Consider the following 20,764-nt stretch of genomic DNA (forward strand, 5'->3'; position numbering starts at 1 on the left):
CTGGAACTTTTACTGAATATCAGCAGTAGTAATACACGGACACTGGTAGTGCACAGTTCCATAAAAGACGGTTGGTTTTCATAAGAATACAGGTGGTTCATGAGAATACAGAAAGACCGGTCTTAGCGATGAATTATACAGAGTGTTGATTTCAGGAGATGCAGTACAGGCGGATTGCTCACTATTCCTGACTGGTCCTGCTATATGTGAATTTCTCTCCAAGGTCTAATTGCCCTTTATCTGGCGTACCCTTGAAACTGTCCTTATCTAGTACCTCCTCTGTTATCTTGAGTACCTCTCGCTTTATCTGATCGGCTTCTGTGGTATTCTGTCTCTTGGGTGGTGGCTTGTTTATGCTGCTTCAGCTAAACGGATGATGACTCAGGAGGGGAACCTTTTCCTTGGATCCGGAACCCGGTTACAGGGCCTTTACTACCCTCTCCTAGCCGGCAGGCTTCAGGCCTGCTATGCTCTCACAGGCCCATAGCCTGGCTTTCACTCAGACACAGGATCATTTCTGACCTCTGCTCCCACTGTCTGAACACACTCTCTCTAACCTGCTATTACTTCCTGACTGGGCCTTATATATCCTAGGGCTCCCTAGCTCCCTCTAGTGACTCAGAGCTGGAATGACACCCTAGCCGGCCTGCATAAGCACGTTTCACAGTAACAGGAAAATACATAGCATGACATTACAAGATGTTTTTACCAACCTCCCCTTAAAGGGGGAACGACAATACCCAAGTGACCCTTCTGTAGTGACGGGGTGTTACTCTCCCGTACACTACATACCCCGTTGCTTTAAGCTGAGTACGACCTCGTACTCCATCAGGGCCCGCCCAACTGGAATCATGACCTGAAATAGAGGAAGACACATGCATACATATATGTCCATTACTCTCTTATCAGACCCAATTGGAAATGGCGAAGTCTGGTGACAAGGGGCGTCGTTCTCTTGTTCACAGGATAGTGAGTGGAACGGGGGCGCTGACCTGGCACAGCGGATGTTGAAAGAACCAGGATAGTCCATGACAATAAATAAGTCCATAATAAATTAACCTCTCAGAGGCTCGCACATAGGAAGTCCATCTCTGGGCATATATACTTGAGTAGAAAAACGGTTATTAAATACTGTCAGCAGCACATATATAAAATGACAATACAGGACTCTGACAATACCAGGGCCTTGTTATCCTGGCAAGTCCTGCTTACCCTTTAAAATAGTGCTGACATAAAAAAATGTCTTTTCAACCTGAAATGGGGGTAAAAGGGGTAAAATTTGTGCAACAACTTCAAGGCACAACCGGGAATTCAGCAGCACAACCGGATGTCCCAAACAAAAACACAGGCAGCTGGAAGCCTTGGTACACAGTGGCACGTTATAGAATCAGAATGCCACCGGCCGTGGGTAACTGGCAGCGAGCTTCACCAGCTCTGCCAAACTGGAGGGACAAACGGCCATAAAGGAAAGGAACAGGAGGACAAAAGTACTTACAGCCGGGTATCATGCTCCTCCTCAGACGATGAGTCTACATATGGCACCTGCAACAGTTGCTCCGGCAAGGACGGCCACATTTGGAATCCATCTCCTCTCATTATTTTCAGAGGAGGAGGTTTGTCTTTTACGGCCTCCCTCTCGGCATCCGTCCTCGGGAATGGGAACCACTGTATGCCGCCTGCGATACCGAGGTCCGCCACCCAATATACCTTCTTCTTCAGGGCTTCTAGTTCGGCCTTGGAACACGTGGTCGGATCCACCGAGGGGCCAGGGGGTCCGGCCGCTGGGGGAGCACTGGCAGCTGCGGCTTGTCGCTGGGCCTCGACTCTCTCCTCGGCTCTCCGGTAACTATCCTGCCTCTCCTGCTCTTCGGCTCGTTTCACTGCAGCCGGAGGGGGGTACCGCTCCTCCAGGCCCTGCAGCACGATCGGTTCCCAGAAGACATCTGGGCTGAGGTAGGCTTGACTGTGACGATGGGTGGACCGGCCCTTATCCACGCTTGTGCCGGCTATCTCAACCGGGTCGGCCTTGTCTTTTTCAAGATCCCAATTTTCAGCCAGCGCCCTCGGGCGAGTCACCGCGGTGGCGTAGGGGCCTCTTAAACTCTCAGCAGGAGTGTACTCCACGATTTCCCCCATGGTGAGATTGTGGAGATGCTCTGGGAGATAATGCCTTTTCACAGATCGCCGGTTGACGTAAAAGTCCCGGCCAGTCCCCAGCTCCTGGATGAATCCATAGCCCTTGTCCTTGTCGAAGGACACCACTATCCCTCGGCGCCTTTCAAGCTGGGGCTTACCCGGGAAGGAGTCTCCCTGGATCGACTTGGCCATCTCCTCGAAGCGCTTCTTCCGGCTGGTATTCTTTGCGGCTACCGCGACTTTCAATTCTTCCATGATAGCCGGCCACTCAGCATGCCGGCGGCGGATCGGTGGGGACTCAGGCCGGATAATACTCAGATCCATGGCCTGGGCTCCGGAATTGACCGTCCAGCCTAAAGGATCCCACGGGCCCAACTCCGGAAAGTCCGGTGGAGTGTCGCCCCACGCGCACGTGGTCTCATCATCACTCTCAGCAGCGCACGCCATCTCCTCTCTTCCTGCTTGTTGCATCACTACTGACTCCTCCCACGCACTGGGCCAGTCTATTTCCATCGGAGCCCCGCCTCCCAGGCGTAATTCTTCAAAGTAATCAGCCGCCTCGCCACTCCTCAAGGTGGGCGGCGCTCCAGGGCAGTCATCCCCTCCTTCTTCTTGGAAGGTTTCGGCGCCAAATATTCGCGCCACTGCACATCCTGATGGCGCAGTAAAAAGCCTCATGGCGCCGGCGGCCATTTTAAATGTCTTGAAGCCGCAATTCACTGCCAGCAAGCAGGATAATGAAAAGTCCATTAAATCACAGTCCACAAATACGATTTTTTACTCTGGGGGTAGCGCAACACAGTACAGCGTCTCTGATTCCTCCCAGGCGCAATTGTAATCCACAGGTTTAGAAATAAAGGGTGCAGTACTTGTAATACGGTGGTGGAATAGGTTAAAGCACACAGTTCACACTTCTCTGCACTGTCGAAGTATGCGGATCCTGTTCGTGACGCCAAAAAAGAGCGATGCAGTGTCCCAGGGGGTCAGTAGTGTATGCTGGGCTTGGTAGTGCAGATTGACCACTAACCTGGGATCCACTGTCGTCTTCAAATCGGGGCGAATGCTGGAACAGGCAGGTTATTAAACAGTTCGTGACGCCAGTGTCAATTAAACGGTGACACGCCGTGTAAAGTATGGTGGACGAATGAAGCAAGCACAGGATAGCCAACAAAAACTGGAACTTTTACTGAATATCAGCAGTAGTAATACACGGACACTGGTAGTGCACAGTTCCATAAAAGACGGTTGGTTTTCATAAGAATACAGGTGGTTCATGAGAATACAGAAAGACCGGTCTTAGCGATGAATTATACAGAGTGTTGATTTCAGGAGATGCAGCACAGGCGGATTGCTCACTATTCCTGACTGGTCCTGCTATATGTGAATTTCTCTCCAAGGTCTAATTGCCCTTTATCTGGCGTACCCTTGAAACTGTCCTTATCTAGTACCTCCTCTGTTATCTTGAGTACCTCTCGCTTTATCTGATCGGCTTCTGTGGTATTCTGTCTCTTGGGTGGTGGCTTGTTTATGCTGCTTCAGCTAAACGGATGATGACTCAGGAGGGGAACCTTTTCCTTGGATCCGGAACCCGGTTACAGGGCCTTTACTACCCTCTCCTAGCCGGCAGGCTTCAGGCCTGCTATGCTCTCACAGGCCCATAGCCTGGCTTTCACTCAGACACAGGATCATTTCTGACCTCTGCTCCCACTGTCTGAACACACTCTCTCTAACCTGCTATTACTTCCTGACTGGGCCTTATATATCCTAGGGCTCCCTAGCTCCCTCTAGTGACTCAGAGCTGGAATGACACCCTAGCCGGCCTGCATAAGCACGTTTCACAGTAACAGGAAAATACATAGCATGACATTACAAGATGTTTTTACCAACCTCCCCTTAAAGGGGGAACGACAATACCCAAGTGACCCTTCTGTAGTGACGGGGTGTTACTCTCCCGTACACTACACTTGCGCTGAATTTATCAAATGTTGCACATTGTTTGATAACCGGAGCATCTTTAAAGAGAACATTTTTTTCTAGAGATGTTACTCCAGTTTGTTTGTTTTTTACCACTAATGGAGTGGTTTTTAAAAAAACAAAAACAAAAAACCTTGCATTTGATAACTCCAGCATACATCGCACATTAGTTTGCCAAAAACTTCATAACCTAATTTTACTGGAGCAGTCTCTACAGGGCAGCGAACAGTCTTAGTATGGTTGCGTTAGATAAAAGGCTGTTAGTAAGGCCGGGTTCACATCACCATTTGGTTTTCTGATCTGGCAGAAGAATAGAAAAAAAATATATAATGGATCCTTTATTTTTGAGCATCCATTGTGTTCATTTTCCATCCAGTTTTGTTAGTTCCGTCTGAGATCTGTTATTTTAGACATAAGAAAAAGTCCTAGGAGGATCTCAGACAGAACTGACAAAAACGGATACAAAATAAGCAAAACATTCGCTCAAAATAAAGGATCCATCTGTTCTTCTGACGGATCAGAAGAACCGAAAACTAAACAGTGATGTGAACCCAGATCAGAGTCCCATCTGATTTATGCCCAGTCGTGTTGTCTTTGAAACACCTGTATTGCAACTTGGAAAAAGTGGAATGCCACCTTTATTTGGGACAAGTATGAAGAACTGAAGTAGGAATCAGAGAGACCTGGATAAAATGTTGATTATGATATGAATGTGATGGGCCGGACCCAAGTAGTTTTGCTACCGGTATATGTATTCCCCCTCTCTTCTGTACCTGTTGGTGAGTGTATATGAGGCACTAACCTTTACAAGACCAAATCTTTTCCCAAAAGTGCTACTCCACTCATCATGTGCAATTATACTGGTTTCACCATCCAGTTTACAGGGTTAAATCTAGGACCGACTGTTTATAATTTTATTGATTTTCATGAAGTAAATATTTACACACACAGTGTTACATTTGGGATCTACTGTATGTGCCACTTCTGTTTTAATATTTTAATATGTTCACTTTTTGTTGATTTTTTTTTTGTCTATATTTTTATGTATATATGTTCTTTAGGTGTGTGGGTTTCGTATAAGAGTTCACTTTGATGGGTATTCAGACTGCCATGATTTTTGGGTGAACGCTGACTCGCCTGATATTCACCCTGCTGGTTGGTGTGAGAGGACTGGACACAAGTTACAGCCCCCAAAAGGTCATTGTGAAAGAAAGGTTTTTACCACTTTGTTTGCAGTTTAATTTAACAATTGTGATTTATGAGGTCTATGAAAACCTTCATTGCATCCAGTCTCTTCAAATAGCTTGTTGCAATTATTGTCACACTAACAACTTCTGAGGGAGAACCATAGCATACCTTCCCTGGACCTCCTGTGTACCAGACCCTTTCTTCACCAGCTACCTCCTTATAAACCTTCCCTTTGCTGTCCTTCCTATTTCTTCTCCTCCTATGTGCCAGATCACATCTTCACCAGACCTCCTATGTGCCAGACCTCACTCATCTTCACCAGAGCTTCTATGTGCAGACCTCATCTTCACCAGACCCCATCTTCACTAGAACTTCTTTGTGCCAGACCCCTTTTTCACCAGACCTTCCATGTGCCAGACCTCGTCTTCATCAGACCTTAGATGTGCCAGACCCCATCTTCATCAGACCTTCTTTGTGTCAGACCCCCATCTTCATCAGACCTTCTATGTGCCAGACCCCATCTTCACTAGACCTATTTGCCAGACCCCACCCATTTTCACCAGACTTTCTATGTGCCAGACCCCACCCATCTTCACCAGACCTTCTATGTGCCATACCATCTATGTGCCAGACCCCATCTTCACCAGACCTTTTATGTGCCTGACCCTATCTACACTAGACCTTATACGTGTCAGACCGTATCTTTACCAGACCTCTTATGTGCCAGATGCCTCTTTCTCCAGCCATCCTATACAGTATGTGATACCATTTATTCTCTTGCCCTTTGTTGTGTTCCCTTAGTGCAAGAGCACACGTTTCCTATACTTCAAATGTGCTAAACCATTCCTCCTGCCTGCATATGCGGAAGATCACTCCTTCACCAACTTCCATATGTTGCAGACCATTTCTTACTTGTGCTAGAAGCCCCTTGTTCCCCTGGACACTTTATAACATGATCACATGAAGTGGCCATCCCATTTAAGAGCTCTTTTACTGTGTCTTGTGCTGACACATTTCTTATCTGATCTTATCTTTCTGTGTAGGATACAAAGATGAAGACTTCAGCTGGACCCATTACCTGAGACTAACAAAAGCTCATGTTGCTCCTAAACATTTATTTATAACCCCAAAAATTGTGAGTTCTGCTTTACAGCCTACAATAACATGGGTTAGGGCCTCCTGAATTTCTTTAGAGATCACCCCCCCCCCCCCCACCTACGCATATGCTATGAATGTCAAAAGTGTAAATACCCCTTTTTGCTTACACGCCTAAAAAAACACTGTAGAATCCTATCCTCCAAGCTTAAAAACAGCCTCTGTAAGCATAATCAACCCTATTAAACCAGACATATTGCAAGGTAGGGTTGTTCATGCTGATGAAACTGATATCTTTCTTGTATCTGTAGCGAGCTGTGTTGGAGAGACATCATTACTTTTATCTTTATCTTATCTGTCTAGCGCTGTCAATTAAATGGGAGAGGGGTGTGTACTGAGGGGCATAGCAGTAGTGGTGCTCCAAGAGCTATGCCGGCCCCTCAGTGCTCAAACTGCATAATTTGCACAAGGCCTCATGCACATGACCATATACATTTTGTGGTCTGCAAATTGGAACATCCATGTACTTCCGGTTTCTCTATGTCCTTTCCGCAAAAAGATAGAACATGTCCACAAACCACGGACCCATTGAAGTCAGTGGGTCTGCAAAAACAATGCAGGCGGTACCGAGGCCGCAAAATGAATGTGGTCGTGTGCATGAGGCCTAAAGATAAAAGCAATGATATATCCACAACGCTGCAATCTACAGAGAAAAGAAAGATCTAATTTTCTTCAGCATAATCAACCCTACTAGACAATATGCCTGGTTTACTAGGGTTGACCATGCTGACAGAGACTCTTTATCAGGTTTTACACACTTCTATCAATATATGACCATTAAACTCCATTGTTCAGCATTGGCTATTTGGCATGTAATAGCCATCCTATATTACAAGTGCCGGTGAGCTTCCCTTGTGACTACTGACATTTCATCGACATACGATAGAGCTCAGTTATTATTCATACTGTAGGATATCCATTTGTCATTGCATCATTAATGCTAGTGGGTTGGGAGGCATGATAAAAATGTTTGGTCTAATGTTTCTAGCAATTCTCACTATACTTGGGATTGTCTCTGTCTTTAATAGGGTGCTCCCCCATCCCTCTTTCGGGTGGGTATGAAATTAGAAGCCGTGGACAAGATGAATCCATCTCTCATATGTGTGGCCAGCGTCACTGATGTAGTAGAAGACAGATTTCTTGTGCATTTTGACAATTGGGGTGACACCTATGACTATTGGTAGGACTTTGTTATTGATGTCCAAGCCTTAGGCCGACAATGATATGCCAATATTTTCTTTTAAAGGGGTTGTCCAGAGGACAGGCTCACATCAGTGTGAAATAATAAAATAAGTGATATGCACCTTACCAAACTCCCACTGCACCCACTCTGAAGTTTCCTTTCCCCCGCCAGTCTCTACTTTCTCACAACACATAGGAAATGACTATCAATCACTAACCACATGGATGACCTGCCTCAGCCAGTGAATGGTTAAATTCTGCAGCATTTTCGTTTGCATGTCAAAAGGGACTAGAGTGTAAAGAAAGGCAGGGAATTGAGAAGTGTTGGTACGAGAGCAGCGGGGGATCGGTAAGGTATCACCAATTTCATTAACTTACACCGATCTGAGCCTTTTAATTGACTGGACAACCCTTTTAAGCAAGAGTTAGATTAAAGAGCAGCTCCCTTTGTAGCTGACCCCACTTGACCATGTATTACATGGATCATTTGAAAGGGTGACATGTTAGGCTACTTTTACACTCGCGTTTGGTGCGGATCCGTCATGGATCTGCACAGACGGATCCGTTCAGATCATACAAACGTCTGCATCCGTTCTGAACGGATCAGTTTGTATTATCTTTAACATAGCCATGAAAGTCAATGGAGGACGGATACGTTTTCTGTTGTGCCAGATTGTGTCATAGAAAACAGATCCGTCCCCATTGACTTACATTGTGTGCCAGGACGGATCCGTTTGGCTCAGTTTCATCAGACGGACAAAGCAGAATGGAGACGGAACGGAGGCAAACTGATGCATTCGGAGCGGATCCTTTTCCATTCAGAATTAATTAATGGCAAAACCGATCCGTTTTGGACCGCTTGTGAGAGCCCTGAACGGATCTTACAAACGAAAAGCCAAAACACCAGTGTGAAAGTAGCCTAATAAGATATATCCTCTGTAGTGGCTGCGGGAAAATGAGCAGTCACATAGAGCTTTCCCCGGGGGTAACAGTTGATTGTTGGGGGTTAGACCACCTTGACCTTAGACAGGATAGCTTAAGGGGGTTGTGCAGCTTTTCACAAGTCATAGCCTATCCTCAGGGTCGACAATCAATATCAGTGGGGGGTCTGACAACTGCAGCTCTGTTCTCACTGAAACAGCTGATCGGCAGGGGTGCTGGGTGTCGGACCCCTGTCAATCAGACAGTTATGGCCTATCCTGAGGATAGGCTATCACTTGTGAAAAGCTGGACAACCCCTTTTAAAAAATAATAGAGGACTTACACAAAATATTGTATCAACATTGCATCTTTGTGATTGTCCAAGGATACATTCAAACTACTGCTAAATATGAGTATTATATTATCATTGTAGATTATAAAGCCAGTGTTCCTGCATTTAAGTGATGCATTCTTTCTGTTTCCTTAGGTGTGACCCTAGCAGTCCCTATGTTCACCCTGTGGGATGGTGTCAAGAACATGGGAAGCCTCTCACCCCCCCTCAAGGTACTGACACAGAAGGGCTGTGGCGACAACAGAGTAGAAGAAAAAAGTTGTGAGCCACTAGAAAGATGTAAAAGGGTTATAGTGTTTGTAGGGGAAGCTAGTGTTAAAAGTACAAGAAATAACATGGCTGCCTTCCTGTAGACTATCCAGACCCTGATAACTTCACCTGGGAGCGATACCTGATGGAGACAGGAGCCACTGCAGTGCCTGCCCGAGCCTTCCACACTGTAATGTTATCTATATATATATATATACTATACTATGAATGTTATTTGCTAATTTCTCTCTTTGTTGTATCTCATTCATAATCAGTTTTCATCCTTAAAACCCTCTACAGCGGCCACCACATGGATTCAAAATCAACATAAAGCTGGAGGCAGTAGACAGAAGGAATCCTTCACTGATCCGGGTGGCATCGGTGGTGGACGTGGAAGAGTGCAGAATAAAGGTGAATACATGAGCTCAGTCCGTTATGTGTAACATTTCCGTCTCTCCCATTACATGCCTATGTCTTACGTGGGTGTTGGTGTGCTTCCATCTTATGTTGTGGGGCACAGGGGAAGGGTTATTAATACCTGGGTTTCTGACAACCCATCCCACCTTCCAAGGTTCACTTTGATGGCTGGAGCCATTTGTATGACTTTTGGCTGGACGCTGACCACCCAGATTTACACCCTGTGGGTTGGTGCCAGAGAACAGGACACCCACTGCAAACTCCACTCCGTGAGTACTGCGCACTATAATTCGGTTGTGGATGTCTTAATAAAAGCAAATACAGAAAAGAGAATGAGACGCTCCCAACAAGATACCAATCCGTAAAATGCATGACATTTTTCTTTCTTAAGAATTGTAACTAGCTCTGAATGGCACTGCCTACAACGTGGCCTTCAAAATACTAAGATGTAATCTAAGGCTAGCTTCGCACATGCGTCAAAGAAATCCGGTTGGCTGTTCTGGCAGAGAACAGCCTGCTTGAGTCCTCTGGATCCAGCATAGCCAGATAGCCGTAACAAAAACCATTGCGTACAGCAATTTTTGTCTGACCAAATCCCGATTGATATATGGATCCCCGCCACATCCGATTATAGTTAATGTGGTCCGGTGGGCACGCGGCACTGTCCTGGATCCAGAGAACTCTGGCAGGCTGTTCTCTGCCAGAACAGCCTGGCAAATTTATTTGATGCATGTGTGAAAGTAGCCTAATTCATCTTGTTTTGCATCAGTCCAACCTGCCAATTTTGGTGAGACTGGCCAACCACCTAAGTTATATGAAATACGGTATTTAGCCAATGTATGTTTGGTGGAAAAAAACATCAGGTATGTTGAATTTCAACATGCCCAATCTTTTTTCTCAGGGTAGATAATCCACCATCATAGGTGTCTGGCAGCAAAATATTCCCCTTTCCTTATTGAGCATGAATATGTATGAGGAGTTCCTTAGGAATAGCAGTCGGCCGACAGCTATGGGGACTGTATGGCGAGCTTTAGCGCAGGCTGTTAGTAACGGAATACGTTTCCTCGGTTTCACTTCCTTCTCTTTTTACAGGACACCGTGATTCCCCAAACTTATCACCGGGCGCTTGTGTGTCTCTCAGCTGTAAAGGGATTTCTCACTCACGAAGCAATAAATACAGTTTCCACCACAGGTCAGCTGCTCTTTTTCTTTTTTCTGGACAACTTATCCCAAAATCACGGACAGCCAACATTTTTTACGGACAAATTGGAAAACCATAATGAATGATAAAGGTTATAAGTAATACATGTCTATAGCTCAATATACTGATAAGAACTCATTACCAGTATTTACAGAGAGCTGTAAAATGATGATAATTACCACCAAAATAATCTAGTCAAGTACCACCAGCCTCAAAAAAAAGTCACCAATTTTTATGGTCTGTCCAGAAATTTCTGGATGGTTGGCAACCCTGGTGTCTACTACTGTAGAGTGACAGTTTGTCAGGATGTGTCAATGGTCTCCTAGATTCTATAAGTTGCTTTTTACTGGGAGGGCTGGCAGCTGCTTGGAGGGAAGTATTATGTCTCTCCTATTAGATTACAGAATTCCTAAAAAGGTCCCTGTTCACACGGGCAAAGGCAAATCCGCAGCGTATTCCGCACCAGAAACCACTCCGGGTTCTGGCATGGTTTTTCACCCACTTGCCGTTTAGCCCTCATTAAATGGAGCTAAACCATGAAGAGACACCCGATGCAGCACCCGTCCGCCATGTCCTTTCTTGGCATGGTCACAGCTTTAAACCGCTGGCAGCATGAACGGCAGTGCAGGCTACCACTGAAAACAATGTTAGAGTCAGCTTTTTGGCACAGAATTACATCCAAAATTCCATTGTTAAGAGACACTGTGCAAACGGGGCCTGAAATGTAATTGTGCACCCTTGTTTACAGGAGGCTTCAAACAAATCACAGTGACTGGGCATGAAGAAAAATAATCTGGAGATAAAATAACCAGAAAAAAATTGTGTTTTTTTAATAAAAAAATGTTTTTATAAGAGAGCAATGCAACAAACAATATAAAACAGGGGGCCAGCACCCATACCCACCCATGTCTGTTCAAATGTTTGTAAATGTCTGGAGATTGCCATGTCGTTTATCCCTCATCTGGTTCTACGTATAGGAAGTGCCCCACTCCTGGCTGCGATGGTTCTGGCCATGTGACCGGAAGATTCACAGCTCATCACTGTCTGTCTGGTTGTCCCCTGGCTGATCGGAACCAGCAACCAGCAAGAAGCAGGAACCCTATCCCACTGCCACCTCGGAGGAAATCCAGACATCATGGCAGGTGACAGATCAATGTGCAGGGGGTCCATCGTTGGAGGGACCTGTCACCCTTCCTGACATGTCTGTTTTAGTAAATACTTGCTTCCCATGCAATAACAGGTCCTATGTTATTTATATTCTAAATTTGTTAAATGAGTAAATGCCATTCTCCTTGTGACAGTGGTGTGTCCCGGCAGTCTGACACTGGCAGCACTGACTGGACATTTCTACAAATGGTAATGGATTCATAACAGAGTAACAGTAAAGTCGTAAGAACAGATGCTTCAGAAGGGTCATTTCCTGTAAAATACATGTACAGTATTTACTAAGGCCTCATGCACACAACTGTATTTTTTGTAGATTTGATGTGGACCCATTTATTTCAGCAAAAAATGAAGACAGCAGACTGTGTGCTGTGCACATCCGTACGTCCGTGCAGCTGTTCTACAAAAAATAGACAGTTTGTCACATTCTTGTCCGTTTTGTGGACACTGTTGGTGTTTTGCGGATCCGCGGATTGAAGACTGCAAAACGGAGAAGGTCACGTGCATAGGGCCTAAGGTCACTTAGGCATTATTCTTTTCCGGCATTGAGTTCCGTCCTAGGGGCTCAATACCGGAAACAAACTGATCAGTTTTATCCTAATGCATCCTGAATGGAGAGCAATCCGTTCAGTATGCATCAGAATGTCTTCAGTTCAGTCTTTTTCGACTTTTCAGGATGGAGATAATACCGCAGCATGCTACGGTTTTATCTCCGTCCAAAAATCCGGAACACTTGCCGGAATGCAGGATCCAGCATTTTTTCCATTGAAATGCATTAATGCTGGCCCCGAATGTGTTCTGGCAAAACGGATCTGTTTTTGCGGTCTGCACATGCTCAGACTGCAAAAAATTTGAAACAAAATAAATGCCGGATCCGTTTTTCCAGATGACACCAGAGAGACGTATCCGACATTTCAATGCAATTGTCAGACAGATCAGGATCCTGATGTTCCGGCGACGGAACTGCCTGCCGGAATCCTCTGCCGCAAGTGTGAAAGTACCCTAAAACAGACATCTGGAGTGGTGACGGGTCCTGTTTAAACAAAATCTATGAACGTGGTTGGGGCAGGCATGAAAATCAAGATGAATATACCACAAAGACTTACCAAATGTCAATAAATAAAGTTAAAGAGAATTGATTATATTATCATATGGCCTGAACTGAATATATAACTGGACTGCACCAGAAAAGTGCAAACACTCTGCTCAATATAAGATAAGTACAGTCGTGGCCAAAAGTTTTGAGAATGACACAAATATTAGTTTTCACAAAGTTTGCTGCTAAACTGCTTTTAGATCTTTGTTTCAGTTGTTTCTGTGATGTAGTGAAATATAATTACACGCACTTCATATGTTTAAAAGGCTTTTATCGACAATTACATGACATTTATGCAAAGAGTCAGTATTTGCAGTGTTGGCCCTTCTTTTTCAGGACTTCTGCAATTCGACTGGGCCAAATCCTGACTGATAGCAACCCATTCTTTCATAATCACTTCTTGGAGTTTGTCAGAATTAGTGGGTTTTTGTTTGTCCACCCGCCTCTTGAGGATTGACCACAAGTTCTCAATGGGATTAAGATCTGGGGAGTTTCCAGGCCATGGACCCAAAATGTCAACGTTTTGGTCCCCGAGCCACTTAGTTATCACTTGTGCCTTATGGAACGGTGCTCCATCCTGCTGGAAAATGCATTGTTCTTCACCAAACTGTTGTTGGATTGTTGGAAGAAGTTGCTGTTGGAGGGTGTTTTGGTACCATTCTTTATTCATGGCTGTGTTTTGGGGAAAAATTGTGAGTGAGCCCACTCCCTTGGATAAGAAGCAACCCCACACATGAATGGTCTCAGGATGCTTTACTGTTGGCATGACACAGGACTGATGCTAGCGCTCACCTTTTCTTCTCCGGACAAGCCTTTTTCCTGATGCCCCAAACAATCGGAAAGAGGCTTCATCGGAGAATATGACTTTGCCCCAGTCCTCAGCAGTCCATTCACCATATTTTCTGCAGAAGATCAATCTGTCCCTGATGAGTTTTTTTTGGAGAGAAGTGGCTTATTTGCTGCCCTTCTTGACACCAGGCCATCTTCCAAAAGTCTTCGCCTCACTGTGCGTGCAGATGCGCTCACACCTGCCTGCTGCCATTCCTGAGCAAGCTCTGCACTGGTGGCACTCCGATCCCACAGCTGAATCCTCTTTAGGAGACTATCCTGGCGCTTGCTGGACTTTCTTGGACGCCCTGAAGCCTTCTTAACAAGAATTGAACCTCTTTCCTTGAAGTTCTTGATGATCCTATAAATTGTTGATTGAGGTGCAATCTTAGTAGCCACAATATCCTTGCCTGTGAAGCCATTTTTATGCAACACAATGATGGCTGCACGCATTTCTTTGCAGGTCACCATGGTTAACAATGAAAGAACAATGATTTCAAGCATCACCCTCCTTTTAACAGGTCAAGTCTGCCATTTTAACCCAATCAGCCTGACATAATGATCTCCAGCCTTGTGCTCGTCAACATTGTCACCTGAGTTAACAAAACGATTACTGAAATGATCTCAGCAGGTCCTTTAATGACAGCAATGAAATGCAGTGGAAAGGTTTTTGGGGGATTAAGTAAATTTTCATGGCAAAGAAGGACTATGCAATTCATCTGATCACTCTTCATAACATTCTAGAGTATATGCAAATTGCTATTATAAAAACTTAAGCAGCAACTTTTCCAATTTCCAATATTTATGTAATTCTCAAAACTTTTGGCCACGACTGTACTGTGTACTATATACTCATATAGTTTTGATTTGAGCATTCTGTCATTTGCATGTATATTTTGTCTTATGTATTTAGGGAATGCGGTCATTCCTCACGCAGTGACTCATTTTTATGCGTTTTTAATATGTTTTTAAGATATCCTGATAAAGTATGTACTTATTTTATATTTATTGGGGAGTATACACTTTTTTTTATGGGGGGGTATGAAAATCAAGATGGCTATTGTTCTAGGCAGATGTACTGTATCTCATGGATATTAGTTCAATGATGATATGAATCTGGTATGGCTAAGGCTAACTTACACACTTGCGTTGTTAATTCCGGTATTGAGATCCGGCAGAGATTTTGCACATCAGGATGCATCCGTTCTGTTAATATGCAGTTTTGTGAAAACAATACAAAAAATTGAAAGTCAATGGATGACAGATCAGTTTTTTTAGGCTCCTGAAAAAATGGATCTGTCACCATTGCTTTAGGCCTCTTGCACAGGACCGTATGGTTTTGCGGCCTGTTTTAAACAAATCCGTTTTGCCGTTTTTTTTGTTTCAGTAGGGTTTCTTTTTCTGTTCAGTTTCCATTCAGTTTTTTCATTTGTTTTCCGTTTGTGATCCGTTTTTTGCATATCACAAACGGAAACGGAAGCATACAATAATGTTTAAACAGTAAGTACATAAAAAAAATTGGGCTGGGCATAACATTTTTAATAGATGATTCCGCAAAACAGAACGGATACGGAAGACATACGGATGCATTCAGTATGCATTCCGTATTTTTTTGCGGAACCATTGACTTGAATAGAGCCATGGATCGTTATTTGCGGGCAATAATAGGACATGTTCTATCTTTGAATGGAACAGAAATACGGAAACGGAATGCATACAGGAGTACCTTCCGTTGTTTTTGCGGACCCATTGAAATGAATGGTTCCGCCTACGGACAGCAAATGGAAATCGCAAAAACTGAATGGAAACGGAAAAAAAAAACTTTCGCGTGCAAGAGGCCTTACATTGTTTTCAGTGCCGGATCCTTTTTTTCCCGTTTTATGACCGGACAGAAAACCGAAGCTTGCAGCAGTTTTGTGTCCGGTCACAAAACAGAATGCTGCAGGAACAGAGGACATTCTGAATGGATCTCTACCTTTTTTTTCTGGGGTCCCTCATTATAGAGTCCTGGACATTGTTACTTCCCCTTCTCGTATCTTGTCGCACTGCACAGCCTCATGATCCTTAAGTAACTGTTATATTCCATTATAGAATTGGACGTCCTCCCAAATATCGCAGAGTGCAACAAGACAGCTTTCAAGGTAAAGATGGAGCCGGTTCCGTAAAATGTGCTACAAGGAACCCTGATAGTTCATGTGACAATAAATGAACCATCTCTATATAAAATGTCTCCTCATTCTATTATACCGCAGTTCTGTCATTCCTCTGTCCCTAGACCCAGTTCACCAGTCACTCTTTATGTCGGCCATGTCGGTCCATCCGGATCGAGCCCTTGCTCACTGCTGGGAACAGCACTGCCGACTCTTGCCTGGCGTTGCTGGTATCAGTGCCAGCACTGTATCGAAATGGAGCACAGAAGAGGTATGTTTCCCTTCAGGCTATGAGTGATGCTGGAAACATAGGGGGTCAGTTACTGTGACCCTTGGGCCAGTTTTATGGCGTAAAAAAAGTTGCAAACCGCCATCGCAGCACACACCAATCTTTGGTAAATGGCCCCCAATAGCGTTGCTTACAGTATTTTGGATGTGTGATTTTAATTTGTGATAAATACAAGCCTTTTCTTTTCTAGGTGTTCAACTTCGTGCAGACGCTGACAGGATGTGAGGACCAAGCCCGACTTTTCAAGGAGGAGGTGCGATGTCTGACTCTGTTTCACAATGGTTACTATTGGAAAATGGCAGTCCTAGTATATAAAATGCTCAATACCAAATAATGAATGCCTTGATAGAGCTGATAAACACAGTTTCATGAGGGCAGCAGGACCTGTCACCAGTGCCATCAGCAGCGCAGACAGTGTGTCCTACATAAGGTCTCATACACAGGACTGTGTCTGTATTGCGGTCCGCAAACCACAGATCCGCAAAATATGGCCACCTTCTGTGTGTAATCCGCATTTTAGTCACGCCCATTACTACAAATTACGGTACCATTCTTGTTCACAATACATATCAGAATACACGTGTTCCACAAATTGTTGAGGATACAGACAGCACACAAATGTGTCCGTTTTTTGCAGACCCATAGAACTGAATGGGTCCATGTGGAATTCACAAAAAATGCAGACGGGACACGGATACAAAATACGGTTGTGTGCATGAGACCTAAAGACTGTGCCATCTTTAGGTTGTATAAGTCACTGCTGGGTGGAGACCGGGCAGTCGGTGCCGGAGCAGAAAATTTTCTCAAAAGGTCAAGTAAAAAGTGTCCATTGTATAAAGGAATCAGTTGTCCTGACGCCTGCAGCACAGATGGGTGCATATTATTATGGAAAGGCCACGACAAAGTGTTCAGTGGGCCACGTAAGCACATCAGCTCGGTTGTCGCTCTTCTATTCGGTATTCGGTGTGTGGCTTTACTGCTTGCTGGGCTGCCATCTGGACATATAATACATCAGATTTATCCAGAAATGTTAAGTAGATGTCTTTATTACATATTTGAGCCCAAGTCGTTGGTAAGTAATTTTGACATTAAAGGGTTTCTGTCACCAGAATTAACTCTATTAAGCTAGCTGACATTGGTGATGTGCTAATGTCAGCTAAACCTAACTAGCCTATTCCTACTTTTATCTATGCCCCCGTTACTCCAGAAATCTAACTTTTATAATATGCTAATTAGCCTCTAGGAGCAGGGGGGGGGGGGGGGGGGCGCTGTTCCTGCTTCTAGAGGCTCCGTTCTCCCACCTTTCTCGCCTCCCTCCAAGTCCTGATTGACAGGGCCAGGCAGCGCTCGCATCTGTCTGCCAGCCCTGTGCTCTGGTGAAATCTCGTGCTGTTCAGTGTTTGGCGCAGGCGCGGTGAGGGAAAGACGCTCGCAGGCTGCCAGCTTCCTCACCGCGCCTGCGCCAAATGCTGAGCACAGGGCTGGCAGACAGATGCGAGCGCTGCCTGGCCCTGTCAATCAGGACTTGGAGGTGGGAGAACGGAGCCTCTAGGAGCAGGAACAACGCCCCCCCCCCCCCCTGCTCCTAGAGGCTAATTAGCATATTATAAAAGTTAGATTTCTGGCGTAACGGGGGCATAGATAAAAGTAGGAATAGGTTAGTTAGGTTTAGCTGACATTAGCACATCACTAATGTCAGCTAGCTTAATAGGGTTCAATCTGGTGACAGAATCCCTTTAATGTCATCCAGTCTAGTGTATAGGCAATAATTCTCCATAGGTAATAAGAAAAGAGGCTGATGTACAATGTGCCTACAATAAATATGGATGCAGCTGTACAGTGTAAATATACCATAGACAGCATGTAGCTCTGCAGGTTGTGGTTTGTGTACCATGTCATTCCAGCAGATGGCAGTACTATAGAAGTATCAGGCCTACACTTACCATGAGGTAACTTGCAGTTTGGCACACACAGCACATTGCCGGTGTCCGTATTTTGCGGATCCGCAAAACACACACAGACGTGTGAATGGACCCTTATGTTGACTTCTCATGCCATTACCACATGGATGTATCTACGGAAATGTAGTGACCCTGCCCGTGGGATCCCAATAAAGGCCCCATGCACACAACCGTATTTTTGATTCAATGGAGCTGTACGCATCTGTATATCCATTCCGCCACCCTGCAAAAAAGATAGCACTGTTTTGCAGACAGGAATAGGCATTTTTAACATAGGGCGGGACATGCGCAACATACACGGCCAATATCCGTGTTTTGCGGATTTCTGGACTGCAGAATGGATATGGTCGTGTGCATGGAGCCTACGCTTGAGTGTATAAGGCCTCAGCCAAGAGTTAAAGGGCATCTGTCGGCAGGATCAAGCCCCATGCTCACACTGAGCGGTTGAGGTGTGGTTGAAACGGCATAGGTGAAGGCACAATACAGTTATGGTTAAATAAAAGTGTTCCGCCTGTAAAAACCACAATACCGTATCACACAGGAAGGTTTTGAAGCAGTTTTTAACTGCAGCTCAACAGCTATGTATGAACATACCCTAAGCAGCAGAATATAGTAGCGCTATATCATTGCATAAATAAATACAGACAATTGCAATAAGCATAAACAAGACGAGTCTGGTACAGAAAGAGAGACGACCCTACCCGCAAGGGCTTACAATCTACAAGGTATGGGGGAAGGGCACAGTAGGTGGCATTTAGGCACTACCAATGGATACTTTGGCTACTGTCAAATTATCCCCTTCCTCAGGTGGTCCTTTTGTGTGTTGGTGTTGGGCGCCTACGTGGTAGCCTGTGTCTTCATAGGACAGTGGTGGCGAACCTATGGCACAGGTGCCAGAGGTGGCACTCAGAGCCCTCTCTGTGGGCATCCGCACCATGGAAAAAGTCTAAGGCGTACTTTTTCTGCCATTCATCAGCGCAGGGCGCACTATGAACTGCACAGGCGGCGCACTGAATGTAGGCAGGCTATTATACTACATGATAAAGTACATGGAAGATATACTATACTAGACTGTAGTATATGTGGGTTTTCGGTTACACTTTAGGCACTCAGTCTGTAAAAGGTTATCCATCACTATCCTGGGATGTTGCCCCAGGACATATCTTCCCTTGAGTCCCTTTGAGGAAAACGCATTCTACTGTATTGATTGTCATTGTCGCCAAATCCCAGCCTTCTGTTTTCTCCTGACAGATGATAGATGGACAAGCCCTCCTGCTCCTAACACAGACGGACATTGTAAAGATCTTGTGCATAAAACTGGGTCCGGCGGTGAAGATTTACAACTCCATCCTCATGTTCAAGAATACCGAGGACTCTACAGACTGACTGACCTACTGGCTCAAAGATCCTGTAGACCTTTGTTACCAATGTCCTAGGCTACCACATGAATGCCCTCTATGCAGAGCAAATATAGTTTTCTGAGACACTGAATCTGAAAATCCCATGGCTGAGCTTCAGTACTACCTGAGTACTATCTGCACAGTCTGGAGCCTTTGAAGACAGCTGATAAGTGGTGAGAACTTTCAACCACCAGATGGCGCTGCATGACCCAGTTTTTATTGTGTGCATACTTTGTATGTCACCTGCCCTACTGAACATGAAATATAAATGCTTATTAAAATGTCTGGCTGCAGGGTGCCAGGATTATTACATCTGTCAGCACACAGATGTCATGACTCATGTCCCTGGTTTACCTTCTGACCAGACTCTCCATCTACAATGTCACTTGTGTTGTAGGCCAGTTTTTCTGGCTTTTCTCCATTTGTGTGAAGGACTGCATTTTTTCGAGCCGTCTCTCGCGCTTCACTGTTTTTCATGGTCCTAAGTACACCTGGCTGAATGAAAGTCTGAGGAGGATTATTTCTGTACACTTTTAATGCCCGTAAAAATGCCAAAACACTGAGAGGGGTTACTCATTAACCAGCCAAATGCCAGGCGCTCCTTGAGAGAAATATATTTGACCTTCACACTGTCCCCCACCCCTCTTTCCACAGCACCAACCTCCTCCAATGCCTCCTCCTCCTCCTGGCTACTTTCTCCCCACCTCCTTAAGCTCAAAAACAAGACTTGTTATTAGTTATAGGTGATTCGGGGTCAGAGGCGGCTGTGAGAGTGGACCCCCCTCCCTTCCTCCTTCAAGACATAGAACTTTGCAGGTAGGAATGTCAATGCAAAAGGTTAGGACGCAGACAGCGTTAAAGCAATTTTTTTGCAAAGTGTCCGTGTCTATGATAAAAAGGGTTAATAGTAATACTTTTCTGTTGTACTGCTTCTGTTCCACGACGGCTGCAGGTAGATACGTATGTGCGGCTGTAAAGCTATTTCTGAGCTGACAATAAAACAATGACTGTCACCGGCCGTGTTGGATATACGCCTCATGGCAACGCAATATGTGATATATGTAGGGTCTGTGCCACTCTGACTGCCTTCCGATGTGGTTG

The 20,764-nt window shown here is 45.0% G+C and overlaps 2 protein-coding genes across 2 annotated transcripts in view; both read left to right on the plus strand.

Annotated features, from left to right (window-relative positions):
- The window catches only part of L3MBTL1 (L3MBTL histone methyl-lysine binding protein 1), a 37,205-nt gene extending 17,189 nt beyond the window's left edge, over nucleotides 1–20,016 (plus strand). Inside the window, exons 8-20 of the mRNA XM_044298348.1 lie at nucleotides 5,172–5,307; nucleotides 6,342–6,433; nucleotides 7,482–7,633; nucleotides 9,044–9,120; nucleotides 9,262–9,347; nucleotides 9,458–9,568; nucleotides 9,729–9,843; nucleotides 10,667–10,766; nucleotides 11,753–11,917; nucleotides 15,955–16,004; nucleotides 16,139–16,284; nucleotides 16,493–16,555; nucleotides 19,515–20,016. Coding sequence (XP_044154283.1) covers nucleotides 5,172–5,307; nucleotides 6,342–6,433; nucleotides 7,482–7,633; nucleotides 9,044–9,120; nucleotides 9,262–9,347; nucleotides 9,458–9,568; nucleotides 9,729–9,843; nucleotides 10,667–10,766; nucleotides 11,753–11,917; nucleotides 15,955–16,004; nucleotides 16,139–16,284; nucleotides 16,493–16,555; nucleotides 19,515–19,649 — 1,428 coding nt within the window. The 3' untranslated portion in view covers nucleotides 19,650–20,016. The remainder of the gene's footprint in view (nucleotides 1–5,171; nucleotides 5,308–6,341; nucleotides 6,434–7,481; nucleotides 7,634–9,043; nucleotides 9,121–9,261; nucleotides 9,348–9,457; nucleotides 9,569–9,728; nucleotides 9,844–10,666; nucleotides 10,767–11,752; nucleotides 11,918–15,954; nucleotides 16,005–16,138; nucleotides 16,285–16,492; nucleotides 16,556–19,514) is intronic.
- Nucleotides 20,017–20,335: 319 nt separating this feature from the next.
- Nucleotides 20,336–20,764, plus strand: part of LOC122942345 (serine/threonine-protein kinase Sgk2-like) — a 58,656-nt gene continuing 58,227 nt past the window's right edge. The window contains exon 1 of the mRNA XM_044299904.1: nucleotides 20,336–20,479. The gene's annotated coding sequence lies outside the window, so the exon portion shown is untranslated. The remainder of the gene's footprint in view (nucleotides 20,480–20,764) is intronic.

The sequence above is a fragment of the Bufo gargarizans genome, chromosome 6 (assembly GCF_014858855.1).
Source record: "Bufo gargarizans isolate SCDJY-AF-19 chromosome 6, ASM1485885v1, whole genome shotgun sequence".
NCBI lineage: Eukaryota > Metazoa > Chordata > Amphibia > Anura > Bufonidae > Bufo > Bufo gargarizans.